We start from the raw sequence: 20,514 nt of genomic DNA, 5'->3' as shown, positions 1-20,514 counted from the left end.
TCTTTTCAGAAACCATTGATACAATTCACCAAGAAATCCATCAAAAAGACATCATGGGTTTCCTTATGATTCTGATAAGCATTTTATTGGCAAAACTACTACTTGTCCTACAATAAATTCATCTAGGAATATTTCGATGGATTAAACCACAAGTACTTCCTGAGAGTTTATCTCAACATTTTTTAGAACCCCCCCCCCCCCCCCTCCCCTCCAATATATTTCTACGGAGGTTTATATAGCAATCCTTTCGAAAATATTTATTCATAAATTTCGAAGGCAACTCCCTAAGATTCCATAAGATATTGTTTTAGGAAGTATACTGGTTATTCTTACACGATTTTTACAATAAAATTCTCAGTAATAACTCTTGGGACCTTTTAAGGAATCCCTCCAGAAATTTGAGATAAACTTTCAAATCACAGTACCGTAAAACGGGGTAACTTTGATAATGCGGGTAACTTTGATAGTGCAAGATCCACGACATACTTAACAAAATAACAAAGTTTCTGATTATCAGTTAAGCAAAACGAATACAAAAGTAAAGAGTATTAGTATGACACTTCATGTCCAAGCTATTTTCGTTGGAATCTAGTACATTTAAGAACTTTTATGCGAATATTAAAAATTTATAAGATTTTAGCATTTTTGAAACGCTAACAAACAATCGGTTCCACGATCACTAATTGATGGAATCATAATAAATTCGTCGCTTATCCTTGACAGCCTAGTTGTAGTAGAATATGAATTCGGTCTCAAATCTCTTAGCGAAAACCATTTTTACAAACTGGGACCATTTTTGTAATCTAAGTCAGAAATTTCCATATGATGTTAAACGCCAAGAGGTATGCAACGCCTTATAAATGTTCCGTAATTGATTCGATTTTGTTCGATTTATACTCCACTATCAAAGTTACCCCAAAACAGAATACCGACTTTCGATTATATGAAAAATTATATATCTATCCATAATAAATCTTTTGGCAATCTATCAACTGCAATCGATGGTTAGGATGCCAGTACTTGTTTTAAAAATATAAATTATAATTATTTGAAACAGCATGCCTAAATATTGAAGTTTTCTTCGAAAAAACTATCAAAGTTACCCCGTTTTACGGTACGAATTTTATCAAATACTAACCTAGAAGAAATCCTATCAGAACACTATGAATTACTCATGCTTCACTGAACGAATTCTCACATTATTAAAGAACCATTTCAGGGCAATCTCCACTCGTTTCTCCGGTATTTCCTCAATATAATTGAAACAACTACCGTTACGACCAAGTTAGGGAAATTTGATAATAAAGCGAATCTGAACCAGTCATAATTCATGTTTTTATCTGACAAGAAATTTTTGCAATCCCGTTGCAAATAAATCAACCTTTCATTGATAAGTTGATCGACATGACAGCCAACTTTTCCTACCGAAAGAAACAGTGATGAAAAGTGCTACTTTTCAGCACTCTTTTCGGTGCTGAAGAGTAGCACTTTTCAGTACTGTTTTGGTAGGTGTCAACCGAATAACCCAGTATCTTCATTCCATTTGTGCTTATGCTGCGCGGCGTGTTAGTCGAGACGAGTCGTTTTCACCTCGGGTGATGTGAGGCGGCTAATGTTAATCAAATGGGAGCGAGCCGACACCTCACCGACTCGTCTTGCCTTACATACCGCACATAATAAGCACAATTGCATCTGATTTGACTTTCTATTTGGTTTGGTAATCTAGAATGCCGTGAAAAGTGTACTGCGATACTGCGGCGAGCCTAGTTGGATAAATGTACAACTCGTACTGAAAAAAATCATCATTTCAATCATACTTGTTGCATAATAGTAGTTTACGGAACAAGTTGCAGAATGATGGTTTTTACAGCACGAGTGGTAAATTTATCCTACGAGGCTTGCCGAGCGCTACGTTGAGCGCTGTAAAAATCGAGTTCTGCAACGAGTTACGTACAACATTTTTTGCAATTTCGTTGAAGACCACTTGAGGGCATCAGAAATTATATCGGAATGCATTCACCATTATTTTACAATTTCTGAAAAATTGTTGTGTAATGACTCATTACGCAACTCAAAACAGTTGCGTAATGAGAAAGCGTTGCGTAATGAATCATTACAGCACTGGGTTCAGTTGCGTAATGACTATTGTCGCACTGCATACTTCTGCTCAGGAAAGTAGGCCGTTTCATGACAGATTGGCGTGATGAAAAACAGCCTATTACGATGAGAAATTGTAAAAATAACTATTTACTACTAACGAATTAGAGCTTTTATCGAAATTTTGGAACCAGTTTAAATACAGCTTTATGATATCCTCCAGGAATTCCTTCAGTAAAACCTTCAAAGATTCCTCCCAATGTAAACTCCTACAGAGTTGGCTCACGGAATTTCTTTGAGGATTCCTCCAGAGGTGTTTACCAGAAATTCCTGTAATATAATCTCAACAGTGATCCATACAGCGATTTCTGAGGGGATTTCACTACATATATCATCAGAGATTCCTCCAGGAAAAACTTTGGATCACTACCAGATTTGTTTTACCAGTTCTGATATTCCTCCCCGAGTAACACACATATCACAAATAAGCCATATCAACTGATATAAGACCAGATATGTTCATATAACAGTTCATCTGCCCAAATTGAAACCAAAGTGTTACTTTGGTCCGAGAATTGTGCCAAAGATTTCTCTACAAAATTTTCCAAGGAGTCTTCAAATCATTAATGGGATTCCTCCAACAATTTATTATTGGGTCAGTTTTAATTGAGAAACTGGGGTTTCTTTCCCATGGTAGCACAGGTGACCCACAGATTTTTGACGAACGCTAGCTATACCAAATTAGCTCAATGATTATTGGAATTAATTTAAACGCTCATTTGTCTCATCAAACATCGAAATAAGTAGGCTTTTGTTGGAATACTTATCTTCGTCAAAAGAAATCTGAGCTACTGGCCATTTCGATAATAATCGAAATTTTGATACCGTGATACAAAATGAGAATCATTTCTCAATTACTTTTTCAAATCGACGTAAGAACCTTTCATTCGGTTTTGAGAAAATAAATTGAAAAGTATCACAACCCGTATTCTTAAACTGCTTTATGATTAATATCCTTTTCTGTCGTGTAGTTACATCGCTTAAACTCTGCATGCATTTAGTTCGCTTTAAAAACTAATTATTTCCTATTATTTTCCACAAAAATTGGATGGTAAATGGATAAATCCTAAAATTAAACATTCCAAGTGTGAAAAGTCAAGTTGGTTTGGAGCCGAACGTGTAGAATTTTGTCTGCGAAACATGTAAATAAACAAAGTTTGATCTCTTTTATAACTTGATGCTGTTTGAAAAAGATTTCGAGAATTCACGAATTGAAACAAAATTATTAATATTTCTAAGAGTGCTGAACCTGTACTTAACTCATTTAAACACATTAGTTAAGGCTTAAAAAATAAATATCTCGCTACAGAAACTCGCTTAGTTGTTAGAACAAACAACAAAAAAGGAAAAATTTTGAATGTTTGGCGAAAAACCAAATATAGTTTTTTTTTATGCATAATTTATACAGCTTAATCTTGAAATAAAAAAAACTGCTGAATCAAATACAGCAAATCTTTTTAGATAAGAACTAAAATTTAAAAATTATCCATATTTAATGAAAAATATATCAACATAAATCTTACTTCATGATTTTCGTAGGAATTTAAGTCAATTTAAGCGTGAACGAAAATCCAGATTTAAAATCGAGTGATGATGAAGGACAAGTGCTCCGCGATACAATTTTATTTCAAATGGTGCTCCGCGAGCCAAAATTGCTGAAACCCCCTGTCAAAGAACATCGCTACATAAATTACTCAAAGGATGTTTTGGGGAATCCCCCGAAATTTCTCCAAAGATTGGTTTTGGGCCTCCACCGGGAATGAATTCTTCCCGAGATTCCCACAAATTATCCTAAGAGTTTCCCTAGGGATAACATTTGGAAAATCTCTACATAGATTCCTTTAGGACACTATCCTCATGGATTCCTCCAGAGATTTTCCAGGGATTTCTACATTAATGCCTCAATGGATTCCTCCAAGGAAAGTTCCAGGAATTTCACCACAAAAAACTGTATAGGGATTTCTCTAGGGATTGTTCCAGCAAAATTTCTTTCCAAGATGATTCCTGAGATCCTTCCAGTGATTCTTTGAGCAAGTTACCCAGGTAATTATTCAGAAAACTCTTCTACAGTTTACTTTTCATTCATTTCTTCAGAAATTAACCCAGCTAATCATTTAGAGATTACTACAAGAATTCCACCTCAGGGAACTCCTCTAGAGATACATCTAGAATTTTTTTTCAAGAATTTCCTCAAAAAATACTACATTGGTTCCTCTGAAAATTATTCCACAGATTTCTTCACGAGTTCCTCCAAAGATTTGCTCGGCTATCCATCGAGAAAATAATCCAGAGACCTCAAGAGATTCTCCCAAAAATTCCTCTAGGGATTCTTAAATTCCAACAGGGGTTTCGCCATATTTTTTCGAACGAATCCTACAGGGATTCCTCCACGGGTTTTCTTTTTTTCTACAGGTTATTGTGTGATTTCGAGAAAACATCATTGGGTAATTTCTGAATAAATTAAAGGGGGGAATCTTTCTGAGGAAAATCTTGAAGGAAACTCTGGAAAAATTTTTGGAGGTCCAAATCTCTGGAGAGATTGATTCTAATGGAATCTATGGAGTAAAAAAACCTTGGAGTAACACAAGTAAAATTTGGGAAGTAATTTCTTGTAGAATATTTGAAGGAAATCCTGGTGGCATGTTTGGTGGAATTCCTGATGGAATCCCCAGAGAAATTTCTAGTAGAATCCCTGAAAAATACTCCGGAATAATTCCTTGAGGAATCCCTGAAGGAATTACTGAAAAAAAAACACTGGAAAATTATCTTAAGTAATCATAGAAAAGATCGCCCTAGTGTAACCCCTGGAGGAATTCCTGCAGAGAGCCTTGAGAATATCACTGAATAAATTCTTAAGGAATTTTCTATAGGATCCTTGATGGGGTCCCTGAAAGTAAGGTTAATGAATCTTTGAAGGAATATCAGGAAAAATAACATGAAGAATTTTTGAAGAAGGATTCCCGGAGGACTTTTTAAAAAAAATTTCAATGAAATACTAGTGAAATTACTAGAGGCATTTCTGCAGTGTCGTCAATCACACAACTCAGCAGTCAAAAATCAGGAATGAGTTGGCTCACCTTTTTGACTTATTGTCTCGTATTTCCACAGTTTACTCGCACACGGCAATAATTTCTTGTTAGTCTGGTAAAATTATAGTAATCCTTTCCAACGTAAACAACAACATTTGGGTTTCACGAGTTTTTGACGGGTTTTGCGATTGAATCATGTTTTACGATTTGAGCTGATTGAGTGATTCAACATCAAAATTTCAAGCGTGAGATTAGCAAAGCAGGTCCCTAATGAGTTTGTTCTCACGAGAAGGCGTATTGATTGAGATTTGAGTGTGAGTCTATCAGCACTGCCTTAAGTAACTGCTCACGAATCTCTGAAGCAATCCTTGCAGAGATTTGTCTGCAGAAATTCCTGGAACTCCTGGCAGAATTGCTGAAAGTATTTCTAGAACCGATCTTATTATCTTCCTGAAGGAATATTTGGTGAAATCCTTGCAGAAATTGTTGTGGGGATTACGATAGAGATTACCTTGGGAGAATCTTCGAAGGAATTTTTGGAGAAACTTCTGGAAAAGTCTCTGTTTTTTTATGTTTATTTCGGGATAAATTCACGTAGGAGGTTTTACTGGAGGAATTCCTGTGGAGGTAGGCGTATGATGGCTATTTACATAGTTAATTATTTAATTTTAATGATGAAATTCAATAACTTTGAAAATTTTGACGGCATTTTTGGATTCCGGGGACTCAAACTTTGGAAGACATTTTTTTTTATTTTTAAACATTTCTTATTTCAATTCCTCCCAAAGTGTAATTTCCATACTTTCATTTTTGAGCCGTTATCTTCAATGATATAAAAATCACTTACGCAGCCTGAAAGAGATCAACGAAGTACTGAATTTGTTGAATTAGATTTGACAATATCTGAATCCCTCAGGACAATAAAATAAAATAGTTGGTAAAGTATTGATCGATTTGCTCCCAGTTTACGGACCTAGTAATCTCAATGATACCTAACTATAATGAACTATAAGAACAGAAATTTGAAATAGTGCTACTATAGGCACATGTGTTCCTATAGTGGCACAAACGATAATACATACAAAAAAATGAATTTTCGAAGTTTTTCTATTTGTTCCACTAATACAAGATAAAAAACTTTCAGATGATGTAAAAATAATGCCGCTGGCTTTATTTTTCGATTTTATACAAATATTTGTTCTTACCTATGTGGCTATTGGTACATCGACCCTAGCTATTTCCATATGAAACCACTAGTCGTTTAAGTAATGCATTTGTTGACTGCAGTATACCCTACAATTGCGGTGCCTTGTAAATAGATTTTCCTCTAACTTTTACCAATTTTAAAAGTTTGCTTCTCTTATAATAGGGAATACTGCTATGATTGGCAAATTACTGAGAGGGTTGGAAACATAATGATGAAACTTGGATGGAAAAATCGCTTAAAAATACCGTTGAAATGCTTGAAAAAAGTACAATTTTTCAGTATGTTCAACTCAAAACCGATCAATATGTCTTTTACGCCAACTGTTTTCGTAAACTGAATATTTTTGTATTAATTTTGTTTATGTGCTCTTTACTTCATTCCCCAAACTATCCCCCACCTAACTTATGTACTGTGCCGAAATTCAGTTTATCTTCGCAATATTGTATGTATCCAAATACCATGCAAATTTTGCATATCCAATCATATATATTTTGTTCTGTGATATCAGCTCGAACACTCGCATTCCGTTCTACCCTACCCTCAACATTTTCGCCCACCGTGTGAATGATACACATTTAATAGCCAACGGACAGTTCGATATCGGCTATCGTTCACCCGGTACAGTCAGATCTCATATTGGACGTTGCCACGCATTTTCCTCCCACCGCAATTCATATTCAGTATACACAGCGGAACACAAATTACCTTTCCGCGTGTCTCAAAGATTAAATTATGTGTATCCAGAAAATTTCTTTAGCCGTGTGGTTAGAGTCCGCGGTTTCAAAGCAAAGGAATGCTGAAGGTGTCTGGGTTCGATTCCCGACCGGTCAAGGATCTTTTCGTAATTGAAATTTTATTGACTTCCCTGGTCATAGAGTATCATTGTACCAGCCACACGACATACTAAATCTCTCAGCTAATAACCGTGAAAGTGCTTAATCTTTTATGACACATAGTTTCATATAAATTCACGATGATAGCGATTTATTTGAATGTTCAATCAAGCTTGCAACCTTCATACAAAATTAGTTGTTTCTTTCATATGACCAGATACAATACTTTCCCAAATTATTAAAAAATACCATTACAATCACGAAGGTATTACATACTTTGATGGTCCGTATTCATAAGCTTCTCAAAATTGATTAAATTTACATAGAATCAGCCTACAAAATGATGAACTTCCATGCAAGTTTGCTTAAATCAATAAACCAATAGAGTCGGCCTCCTCAAATTAAGCAAAGAATAGTATTTTGATGCTTGGGACAAAAACTAGTTCCTCTGTGTAATGGAAAGAATCTGTTTTTTTTTCATAGTTGCGACATACCACGTACCAAATTTCACCTACATCAATAGTACGATAACCGAGAAATTGCAGTGGGCGTAGAGTAGGTGGCAGCGTCCCATATGAAACCCAACTGTACCAACCTACTGTAACCTGACAGACATCTCCACCGTTCCGAAACCAACTTTTGACCGAAACACAACCGTTTCATTTGAATGGACATTAACCGGCTCTGGAGTGCCAATATCGGTCGGATGGTGGCGGCGGTGGGTTGCGGATTGTTTTGCTGACCACAGCCCGTATATTAGTTTGGGGTGGTTTACCACAGCAGGGCCCCTCTCTACCGCGGTTGTGTTCGATATCGGTCACCATCGCAGTGATGCCCAAAAACTGGAACATTTGGCCGTAGGGTCATGTCGAGGCCAATAACCATTTTGGTTCTCTCGGTTGATGTTTCCAAAATTGCTTCCAGTTTACTGTTTTGCTGCATGTGCAGGGAGTGAAGGAGTCTGAAATTCAGGCAATATCAACATCATTTGCTACTACTGTAGAGAAAGGTGGGGCAAAATTCGACTTTTATGGAATATAATAAACTATAATAGTTGAAAAGATATAAACACCACACAGTAAATCTTAAACATTTGGCTTACTTATTATATTTACTTATATATTCAGAATAATACGCACTCAATTTTGATTAAAAATTTGCCCAAACAAGATCAATATACCAAAAACTGGTTAATTACCGTAATATCAGGTGCGTCCCACTCGGGTTCAGATTGGGTACCACTTCTAGTACTGCAATTGGTCCCTTGTTACTGCAAAATGTACTCAAGTTCGACAGATCGCAGTACACTTTTACGGCATTCTAGATGTTGCTCTACTTACCTTTTGTGTCATAAAATTTTGGACAACTGCAAGGGATATGGAGGTCTTTATTTCGGCTTTGGTAATATTGTAGTTTTTCGCAAAACTAAAGTAAAGCGTGATAGTTTTGTGAGGATTTTCGCACGATTTGCAAATTTTGCAAAAATATTATGTGACATATGGGTCATTTCATACCAAGTGTCCACAAAAAGGTATAAACGTGTAATCGACCATCACCGATGTCAACCTAATTTTGGGCAAATGTTCATTAACTCGAAACATGCAAAAAGCCCATTTTTTTGCCAATCTGACCACCCATGACCTTTGACACTTTTGAAGGAAATCATTTAAAGAATCTAGAAAGTATATTTTGGTTGGATACCGCAACTCAATTTTTCATCGAATGATTTTTTTTTATTCCAAAATTTTAATTCTATCTTGTTTATCAGACATTTTACAGATCATACATTCTCATTATAGGCTTGGAGATTTAAGTAATGTCGACTTACTTAACTCTCCAAGCCTATCATGAGAAATTGGATTTTTATGCTAAAAAGAACCTGTTTTCCATACCAAATCCCAAACAATCTTGGATTTCGACGAAGAATTTATTGCTCAATGCGAAGTTAAGGTATTCTGGGCTGATCTAGAACTAAACGCACAATAGACATTTGAAAAGTTCACGGCAGTAGTTGTTTTATTATTATTATTATTTTCCAATCCAGTCGTAGTATATGTTAAAACTATTTTCACATTGATGTACCCCTTGTACATCAGGTAGCTGAACAATAAAAATCCATTTTTTATAAAAAGGTAAGTATTTTTTAAGTGATATTTCTCATATTTTCTTTGGAACACATAGCAAACTTAGTGGCATCGTAGGGTGATGTGCTAGTATCCATCGTATTAAGCAAACAATTCTTTCTCAAAACGACTTAAGCATTGTACAATAACATTTTGATAAACCTTGATCTCTTTTTGGAAATAATGCAAAGAAAATGCATCTTATCGTATTCTCAGTCCGTCGTATCGTTTTCAACTCCGTCGGAATCAGTTTCCAGATTCGTCTCTCAACTTACGGCTCACTGTGTGTATTGAATGGTTAAAACACAATATATCAACGCTATAATAAAATGTTTTACTAGAATATATAGATCTACTGGCATCTCCTTCCATTCCTTCAGCATGATAGAATATACTAATTTCCTTTAAAATTCATTGTTCGCTATCTAAATTCAGCCCAAACATATAAACACAATTCCTTTTGACCGTACAATTATGGCATTTGCTCACAGTACAGCGAAAACAACACAATCAAAGAAACCGTATTTTTACATCGAGCGTCGCGCACACATTGATGCGCACAAGCTTTTTTTTTCTCAGTAACATTTTTAACATATTCAATATGGCCGTCTAAATGCTTTTTAGCTTCAAATGAAAAGCTACATCGTTCCTCTTTATGATGCCACTAAGTTTGCTATGTGTTCCAAGGGAAATTTGAGACATATTACGTGAAGAAATACCTCGATTTATAAAAAATGGGCTTTTACCCAAAATGTTTAGCTAGCTGGCGCAAAATGGTCCAGATTTTCAAATAGCTGGCAAAAATCAAATCTCCAAACTAAACTATATAAGTTAGTACAAAATACAAACGATAATTTTAAAAGTAAAAATTTTTCCTACATGTTCAGAAGATAAATAGCTGCACAATTTAAAAAACCTCAATTTTTGCTTCAATAATTCAACTTATTTATTTTCACCAAAAACTATGCAAATTCGGGCCCCAACATTTTTTTCTCGTCGATAACTCATTTGTATAAAAGTTCAGCATTCTCGAATGCAAATTTATATTCAAGTGTCGTTAACTTTATCAAATTAATACTTATTATTGTAGGTACTTCAAACAATTTAAGAAGGGCTTAAAACCGTACGAATCGCCCCTCGCCACTCCTCGAGAAGATATCATACCCAAACGCGCTTTCAAGACTAAGGAATCGATTGTTAAAGCTTCTCTTGCCTAAGTTCAGAGTTGAGAGCCAAAAAATGTATGCATTCTCAAAAGATTTTCAAAGCCTTGACTGATCTTGCACACGAGAGGTCCATTTATTTTAGAAAACCGAAACGACCACTCTTTAGTTTTAGCATATGCTAGCAATCAGTGACATAAACTGGAACAATGTGTGCCGATGGCAGCCTGGTTTCAACGAGAATGTCTCAAAAGATTGAATAAATATACACTCGCACCAAATATGAGATGAAAGGGTTGTCAGGTTTGTTAATTTTTTATATAATACACTATTCGAACAAAATTTTAAGTTTGATATGAGCTAATACATTACGCACTTTATAAGGATCTAAACCTATGAAGGCAAAATATACTCTGAAACGTTGGAGAAGTACGGAAGACGTTTTAGCTGTTTAAAGCCTGAAAGAGCCGATAAAACTTTATTCTGCATTAAATTCTAGAATTTGTTTTCAAATAGAGTTGATGAAATTTAGATAACAAATATCGCTTTGGATAGTTGAACTTAACAAAATCCCTGTAGAGTTGTTCAACAGAATAATCAGTTTTACTCTTTACACTACACAAACTACAATTGTACTATATAATGATCTGAAAATTTCCCATTAAATCAAAAATGTTAAGACATTAATGACGATAAGAGGCATCACCCAATTTAACTTGAACACTTGTTGTTAAAAAGACTTTGCAAAGCATGTGTAGTAGATGTATACTGTGTGCCTCGCATACCGTTTGTAAATGACTACACCGAAATTTAGAATGTTCCTAGGAACAGCAACTACCGGTATATCTGTGTCCACTGGATGTGTACAACGTCGGGCAATCGATTTAAACAACCACAGAAATGCCCACAACATTCAATTGGAACTCCATTGGGTGCTTTGAAGTTTCAGTACTCTCCCGCACTGTCTGTCTGTGTGCGCACAGTCAAACCAATTACAAACCCGAATGTATATTGTTAAGCTAGAGTGTCCCAAAAAAAATCAATGTTCGAAAAGTCATGAAGCTCACTAAGATATGGCTGTATAAAAAAATCTGCAGAACATATGACCTTTATAGATAATCGTTTAGCTTACATACAATTTGTGTGGGAGCTAAAAACTAACAAATTAGCTAATAATAATATTATTTGTACTGTTGGGCGAAAATATAACCTAAACAGAAAGCTTGGGACAGTAGAACTTTTCGATTGTACCCCGTTTGGCATAAAGTCGTTTGGCATAAGGTCGTTTGGCATAAAGTCGTTTGGCATAATGGTCGTTTGGCATTTTCAAAGCTTTTACCGAGATCAACACCACTGAGCCCATAGCAAAATTTTTTCGTAGTTTCTCAAAAAGCGTGGTGGTTTAATATATACTTAACTATGCATATGAACATTAACACACTTTGTTTGAAAATGTTGTGGAAATATATTAAGTTGGTGCAGTCCCATATTGAACGCGATTTTCTCAATGCCTACTAATTCAATATGGGACAGTTATGCCTTTATGGGCAGTAGAGAGCATAGCTAAATAAAACTCGTGTCGGGTCTGGTGGAAGATCTTTTTGGAATAATAATTTTCTCCACATCCCAGAACATAAAGTATTGTTGAGTTGTTGCGATATACATATTTGAAAATAGCAAATGGCGATATGTATTTGCAATATACATATTTGAAAATAGAAAATGGCAAAGAAAGTTCGCAGTTATCAATAATGGAACGCACATATTTTGCTGCACATCAAGCTCTATCCCAGTTTGTACATAACACTTGATGAAAATTGCTTGGTAGAAGAAGGAAAAAATTATTTGCAAAATATTAAAAGCTCTTATCCAAAGATCTATTATTGCAGTATAATACAAAAATATACGAGATATACGAGATCAGATTATTTTTCGTTTAAAATGTTTAAGGCTCTAACACTAAATATCTTCTCACAACATAACTGAAATGAACAACACATTTTTGAAAGAAAATATATGTGGCAAAACTTTTGAACGATTCAATATAAATTTTAATTTTGAAAGTGTACATCAAAAACACTGTCTATTATCGAAAGAAGGGAATACTTGTGATTAAAATAATATTTTTCCAGCATATCTTGAAAGGAGATCTTGTGTTTGCAAAAAAATATGTTGAATATTTACAGGTTCTAAAGTAATTATTATTTTAACAGCACTTGCAAGAATTGCGAAATAAATAAATAGTGAACGTTTAGCTTGACTAAATAATACAATTTGCAAACAGTATAAATATAAAGAACAGCCTAGTTTTAGAAGAAGGCAAAATTAATTATTAAATCAATAAAAGATTGGACGCCAAAAACTATTGCGGCATAATAAAACGAAAAGACATCAAAAATTGCGTTTAGAATTATAGCTCTTGTCCTACTTTTCCCCGAATGTCGTTTCTCTGAATGTCGGTTCCCCAAATGCCAGTTCCTAGAATGACTCGTTTCCCCGAAAAGTGATGTAGTTTAAATAGGTGCTATAATAGTCTTTAGTGGCTGGAAGATAAACGAGCAAGAACGATTAGCAATCAAAAGAAGCAGGTATTCTATCACTCTTAGCTATACTCATGGTGGAAAAAATATTGAGGACGGTAAAACTCAAAAGAACCGCCAATTAAATAAAGAAGGGTGCATATCAGATGGCCCTGAAATGTTTAAAGTTACGACAAGTATGAGTGCCACAAACTTTTCGGGGAAGTGGACTTTTTGTTGAAGCGGGATATTCGGGGAACTGGTATTCGGGATACTGGCGTTCGGGGTAACGACAATCGGGGAACCGACATTACGGGAAAAGTAGCACAACCCATCAAAGTAACTGCAGTAATCGATTTCTCTTTTCGCTGATAACTTGAGCAGATCAATGCTATCAATTGCCGCCATTTTGTCAGTTGGGAACAACACAATATCTAAAAAATAAAGAAATCTTAAAAGAACAGCTTATGTACAAAAGAAGGTGAAATTTGTATCAATTTAAAATCCACAGTTTTTATGCCTATAATTTGGTTACATCATATTTAAAAAAAATCCAATGTTTGAAAGAAGGGTAAATTAGTGCTAAATATATCAAAATCTTCAGTGCAAAAATTATTCCAATAGCGGAACTCAAAAGAAGAATTAATATTTGAAAGAAGGGTAATTTCTGCATAAATTATAAAATATTATTGACAATAACTTTCCTAATATGCTTTAGTTTATTCAAGAGCATATGTTTGTAGAATAAAGTGACATTTTGTATCAATTATTGTCAATTGTTGACTCCACAACAAGCCTGATGTCATCAGAAAGATTCAATAGAAACGTGAAAACGAATCTCATCTTAAGATATTCTCGGTTTCAGACCCATTATGCCAAACGACCATTATGCCAAACGACCGTTATGCCAAACGACTTTATGCCAAATGACCATTATGCCAAATGACCATTATGCCAAACGACTTTATGCGCTTTATGCCAAACGACTTTATGCCAAATGACCTACCACCGAACTTTTCAATATACTTAAGGTGATTATAGAACGAAGCCATACATCAAATTTTCAAGAGCACAAGTCTTGAGAATCAAACAGCGCACCGCGCTGAAAATTTATCCCATTGGTCACCACCAAGCAATTTGATTGATTTTCAACACGAACTGTTGTCAGATTCACCAGTCTTGTGCACTTGAAAATTCAAAATTCGGCTTCGTTTTATAATCACCTTAACTCAAACCCGATCAAATATTTCTCTCACACCGCTTTATAAATCGATCCATGGGTAAACCTCTGAACCAATTTTCAGAAAGCTCATATGTGCTACAAAAATCTATAAGCAACCATATATTTCATCCTATGGTTGAGCACTATCACTTTTAAAACATTGATTTTTTATCTCGGACATCCTGTCCCTCAACCTACCACGTGATTATCACCAGGTTTTCGGTATTCAATACTGGTATAATAGAGATGCGCTTGTAGTGATGTGCTCGCACTGTCGAATCCTTACGAGTAGTTAAAAATGAGAATGGATAGCTCTGGCTGTGACAGTGGTTTCCATAGTAAATTTGCGAATCATACACTACCCACCATAAGTATGGAATTGCTTCACGTAATATTGCAACACCCCAGTTGAATATTACAGCACCCCAAATAGTTGGCATCACCTAAAAACTATTATATTTATGATGTAGTATCTCGGACTCCCTGCTTTCTACAATGTTGCGGTCTTTAGCAAAGTTGTTCAGCAGCCTTCAGGCGTTCATTGAGTGAAATTTTTAATGCGCAATTTTTCTGCTACGTGGCGCCAGTGTGCATGTGAATATGGTCATGCTGTAGAAGGCTCTAGCTCATTATTCTGGGCACCTAAAACGATTTGTGTCTTCAGCAAAGTTGTTCAGAACAGTTTTGCTGAAGACACGAAACAAACAGTGCTGTCTATAATTGTTTCCAAGCTTCTGAACATCTTTGCTGAACATCTTTGCTGAAGACACGAACTTTCTAGGTGGCCACGAACATTAGATGGAGCCTTCTAGAAAATGACTAAATTCATATGCACCGTAGCGCGACATCGCGGCAAAATTTGTACCCAAACAGAGCAGCTTAAAATTCCTTTCAAGCTTCTTAACAACTTTGTTGAAGACACGAACTTTATAAATGGTCGGGATCATAAGCTGGAACCTGCTACAATATGAACAAATTATATGCACACTAGTGCCATGTAGCGCCAAAATTGCTAACAAAATAGCGCTTTTGCTAACCGAACATCAATTTTGCTAACTAAATGGTGATGCCTCAAATTGTTTCAAGCTTCTGAACAACTTTGTTAAAGACACGAACTTTCTATGCGGCCAAGATCATGAATAGATTCTTCTAAAACATGACCATATTTACATGCACACTAGCGCAATGTAGCTTCAAAATTACGCATAAGAAATTTCACCTAGAACGCCATAAGGCTTCTGAACAACTTTGGTCTTTTTTGTGCATTTTATCATGTGGTAGGATAGTTTTTCAATGCTTGAAGAAGTTTTGGAACATCTAATAATCTCATTCTGCTATGTATTTTACGAAAAGATACTAGAGCTTAGTTATTCTGAGATAATATCTTGACTCGAGTGTAGGTTCTTAATTAATTCTAAATTAATCATAATCACATCAAGGTGTGTATGTTTAATACCTTTAAAAGTTTCCCTCGATCTTCATGAGATAATTTTCATGTCAGTTCATAATTTACACGCGGCGCACCTGGCAAAGTTCTGCGGCGCACCAGTGAACAGTTTGGGAAGTACTGCTCTACAAGCTTAATTTAAAATGGAAGCATGGCACTAAATAGCAAATTCTGTCACTAATCAATAAAATTTTCTTGATGTGTACGGATTTGTTTTGAGAATTTCATTCATAAGTATGTTGCTTTGAATTATAACTTTTTCGAAAACATAAACGTTTTCCATTAAGTTTTTCAAAGATACATATCAGTGCACTGTTATTTAAATCATTATTATAGAATCATGTTCAGAATTATGTGAAAATTACGCCCAGGATATCTTTTAAACTTTTGTTAAGATAACTTGAAAATTAAATCCGACGTTCCGCAGGAACATCATTCAGTAATACCAAAGAATCCTGCCAAAAATTTGTTTGAAATAAGATTAAAATTCGTAAGGGTTCTGAGATACAGTTCACTCCCCCTTACTCGATATTCCGTAACTCGATATCGAGTTAGAGAAATATAGAGAAATATATTGAAATATATTGCATCATGTTTATGTTTACGATTTTTTCTCGAAACTGTGATCTGGCCCCGTTATTGAATGGTTGTGCTAGTATTCCCCGAAAGTCGTTTCCCCTAACGACAATTCCTCGAATAGCCCTTTTCCCCGAAAAGTTTTTGGTACTCACAATATTCATAACTTTATATATATCAGGGTGGCAAATAAACCAATATCAGGTAATGCATCCTACTAAATTTTCTTAACGGCTCTTTCAAGTTTCAGTCCTCGACATCTTTGGCAACATAGTTTTAGTCGAAAATGACACAAATATCGCCTTCTTGTGATTGCTTATCGTTCTCTGTCACTGAAGACAATTCTTGTACATTTGTCAACTTTATCACTTTTTGGGGGAACGGGTCATTCGCGGAACTGGTTTTCGGGGAAACGACATTTGGAAAACCTGCATTCGTGGAAAAGTAGCTGAAAAATGTGCTACTTTTGCCTGAATATCGTTGCCTGAATGCCAGTTCCCCGAATATTCCGTTAAACCGAATAGCCTAGTTTCCCGAAAAGTTTTTATTGCTCATAATTGTCATAACTTTTTGCATTTCAAGGTGACGAAAGAACCAGTCATCGGATATGCACCCTTGTTACCTTGCACCTTTTTGAACTGCATCATTTTCCGAGTAACGGGTCACTCGGGAACTGACATTCGGGAAAATGATTTTCATGAAATTACATTCGGGAAAAAGTAGCATAATCCTATTTAAGTATTATGTCAGTAATAAAACAACGAAATGCTACAGAATTTAAGAAATATCTGTTTAGTTGAGCTTACATTCACGAAACGCGACGCGAGACAAGACATAACACTTATAGTTCTTACTAACGTCAAGAAAGCTTAAAAATTACCTTTCTGTCGACCGGTTTCGGGCGCGATGTAGCCCATCTACGGGACAATGTCCGACTGATTGCTTCTCGTACGTTGTTCGTACGCGTCCGAAGAGAAAATGTTACTGCATCGTCGTATCTATCAAATTGAACAGACACGACGTGATGGGTGGATCGTCTTCATTCATCAGCGGTCCTTCGTCGTTGCTGATGAACATAGATTCCCATGCGTTCAAGTGCGAAGTTTTCTTTACGCTCTTTATAAGCTTCGCACTTTCCCAATCTATTTCATGATTGGATGTTATCGCATGGGCTGCTACACTCGATTCGTTAATTTTATTGGCCGATACTGCATTTCTGTGTTCTTTAAGTCTAACTTTCACTTTTCGGCGAGTTTGGCCTATGTAGGCAGCGGGACAATCCTTACAAGGGATCCGGTATATTCCAGATTGCTCGTCCGGTGGAACCTTGTCTTTAAGGTTGCACAATAGGTCACGTAGTTATTTGAGCTTATTATAATATCCAAATTTAACTTTGTAAAATTTTGAAGATTTCGAAAAACCAGAAATTTGAATAAAAATTGTTTTCAATTTCATGCACAACAATTAATACAAATACTTTGGAAGCGTCATTTATATTCATTACCTTTGTATTTCTTTTTTTTCCAGCCCGACATCGAACGCCCAGTAGAGTACACCGTGTCACATCACCGCCCCCAACACCAACCTCAGCATCAACAGTACGGACGAGGAGCCGGCTATCGAGAGGAATACGTCGAACTGCACGCCAAACGTGAAAGTGACATCTAATCAGTCAATCCTTATATAAAAAAAAAGTACAAACCTCGAATCAAAGAACCCAAAAATGGCCTTCATTGTCATTTATCCGGCCGTGGCCTTCCTGGCCATGTTCATCGTCATCGTCATCATGCTGATCCTCAGATGTGGAGGTCGATTGGGACTTCGCCATACTGCGCTCCCGGATGATAACGATCTACGGGAGCATACGTACGATCAAAAAGTTAGCTATGCCTGATTGAGTCGAGTGTTCAGTTCACACTCTTGCGCCATCCCTTCCGCTTTTCCCCCTCCCATATAATCAACGATAAGAATCTCTGACGGACAGCGGAGAAATGCCAAATGGGTGTTAGCATCTTTTTAGTCAGTAGCATATACCTAAACCAATTCGATTTCCTCATGTTGCTTTCTTTCTTCCTTACTTTCACGTCAAACTCAGATAAACGACATAATCCTCAAGGGTTAAACCGGAAATACCCACAATCAATGCGACTCAATCAGTTTCTCTCGTTCGGGGAACAATTTCTTCCTACTTAGCCGTCCTATCCTATTGCACTGGATAAAAAAATAACTTTTTCCTATCATAACAGCGAAAAAGTTTTCGGGAGTTCTAAGCGCTCCGAAGGCTGATCGGAATTTTTCTCATTTCCGGTGGTCACATCGACACCATTCCACAGTGGGCCAGATCGCAAACTTAGAAGGAAACAAATATTTTAACTATAAAAATTTAAATATTGAAAAGTTTTGGAACGAAAGGTTTTTTTTCGCAAAACTGTATTACATATAAGGACAAAATTTTGTCATTAGGATGGTCCTAAACAATTCAATTTTTTTTCGAAATTTTGTTCTATATCAGCCTACTTTTTCTCAAAATATTGTCCACCGACAAAAACAGTACTGAAAAGTGCTACTTTTGAAGCACTTTTCGGTTCTGTTTTGGGAGTTTGCAAATTAATATCTGTGGAATTGCACTGGATTTCTCAATAACTTAGTCAAAAAGTTTCTAATTCAAAATCTGTTTGACGAACCTAATTCGACGCTGATGTGGGATTATGAGTTGAAAAAAGGATCGACGCTCTCAAAAATATTCCATCTATAAGGACAATTTTCGTAATTGCAAAAAAAAAATGTTTTATGAAATCCTAAGCAAAACTAGATTTTTGCAGTACTCGCCAAATCTTAATTTTGCTGCTTGTTGCATAATATGAGTTTACACAACAAGTTACAGAATGATGATTTTCTTAGTCAAAAAATTTTTCCCTCTTATTTCTTCGATCTGGTCAAATGTCCATTCGCTGATCTAATCTTGAATGAAACCGATTCCATCCAATAGTATACTTAGATAGACGCATTTTTTATGATACTGTCCACGTTTTTTTTTGAAACCTAGCTTTTAAGAAACCATATTTTAAATCATTCCTCTAGAACAGCACCAATTTTAAAGTTAACATTCCACCGAAACCGATGATTATGAGTGGCGTCACCCAGGCAATCCCATTTCAATACAATAAACCAGACCGTTAAACGAACTTCGCTTCATTGACAAAGCGAAACGCAATCATCCACCAACAATTAGTGAGTTTAAATTTTTATCACAATGATTGTGTCCGAGGGATGAGGCGGTCACACCTTTGGGAGTCATTGCGTACGAAATGTAGATGCCATTTGTCCACTTTTTTGCATTGAAAACCACTCTCAAATACAGTGCCTCGACCGCCCTTTGGCTGACGCCACCGTAAAAACAGCAATAAAAATAAAAACCATCATAAAATGCATAACAATCAAACACACCTCATTACTAATTGAATGGCAGGGAGGAAAACCCCCGCCAGCTTCGGTAGCATACCTTCACGTGTTCAGTTTTTAATTATTGAAAAAAGTTTAATATGTACACAAACATAGCATCCTCAGTGGGCACGCACAAACATAACGAATGCATGCATCCAGACAAATGAGTATAATTATGAATTTTTATGTATTTTTATTATTGTATCAATCAGATAAATTCGAGTAAGATTAAACCACTGAAGTATTGTCATATCGGTTGAAGAGAAATATATTTGAAGAACATCAGAATGATGAATACATTTTTTGAAAGTAAAAATATTTTCACAAACATCTTGCAATGTATCCGAAAGCCAGAATTTTCATCAAATGAAAGTTGCAAGTTCCACTGTCCAAATTTGTTCAGTTGGACCCTCACAAGCTCCCGACCAATGGATTACAGCAGAGTTTCAACAGGTTTTCTTACTCAAGCGTTTGTAACAATATGTTAAAATTTTAGCTGGTCAGTAGTTAAAATAACAAAAATTATAACACAATTTTCTCTACACTTAACAACATTGAAACAAAATATGTTATAATTTAAACAAAAATGCTACTCATTATGTTTCTAATCAAACAAAAATAGAGCTCATTTTGTTATTTTTCATAACTAAATTATAACAAAATAAGTTATAAGCTTTTTCCACAACAAATTGTGTTATAATTATTTTTTGATTTATAACAAATTTGAAACAGCCTTTGTAACTATCATTGATTTTGTTTTAATTATGATATAATTTCCTCCATCATTTTAAAGT

General features: G+C 35.6%; 2 protein-coding genes across 4 annotated transcripts in view; both read left to right on the top strand.

The window, feature by feature from the left end:
- LOC5573767 overlaps window positions 1-20,009 on the top strand; it is a 40,235-nt gene extending 20,226 nt beyond the window's left edge. For 2 of the 3 annotated variants that reach the window (XM_001654746.2, XM_021841228.1), the window contains exon 4: window positions 17,804-20,009. In XM_001654746.2, the coding sequence (XP_001654796.1) occupies window positions 17,804-17,944 (141 nt within the window). In that variant the 3' untranslated portion in view covers window positions 17,945-20,009. The remainder of the gene's footprint in view (window positions 1-17,803) is intronic. The other variant, XM_021841229.1, reaches the window with a different exon arrangement.
- Window positions 17,966-20,009, top strand: LOC110675657. Its single transcript, XM_021841230.1, has one exon. It carries the CDS (start codon window positions 18,000-18,002, stop codon window positions 18,168-18,170), a length of 171 nt encoding a protein of 56 aa, XP_021696922.1. The 5' UTR covers window positions 17,966-17,999; the 3' UTR covers window positions 18,171-20,009.
- Window positions 20,010-20,514: the final 505 nt, after the last annotated feature.

This window comes from Aedes aegypti, chromosome 2 (assembly GCF_002204515.2).
Source record: "Aedes aegypti strain LVP_AGWG chromosome 2, AaegL5.0 Primary Assembly, whole genome shotgun sequence".
Taxonomy (NCBI): Eukaryota; Metazoa; Arthropoda; class Insecta; order Diptera; family Culicidae; genus Aedes; species Aedes aegypti.
The sequence above is the reverse complement of the archived record's forward strand: the minus strand, read 5'-3'. Positions and strand labels throughout refer to the sequence as shown.

Coding starts and splice junctions, on each gene's coding strand:
- LOC110675657 (XM_021841230.1), top strand. CDS start 18,000: ATGGCCTTCATTGTCATTTATCCGGCCGTGGCCTTCCTGGCCATGTTC.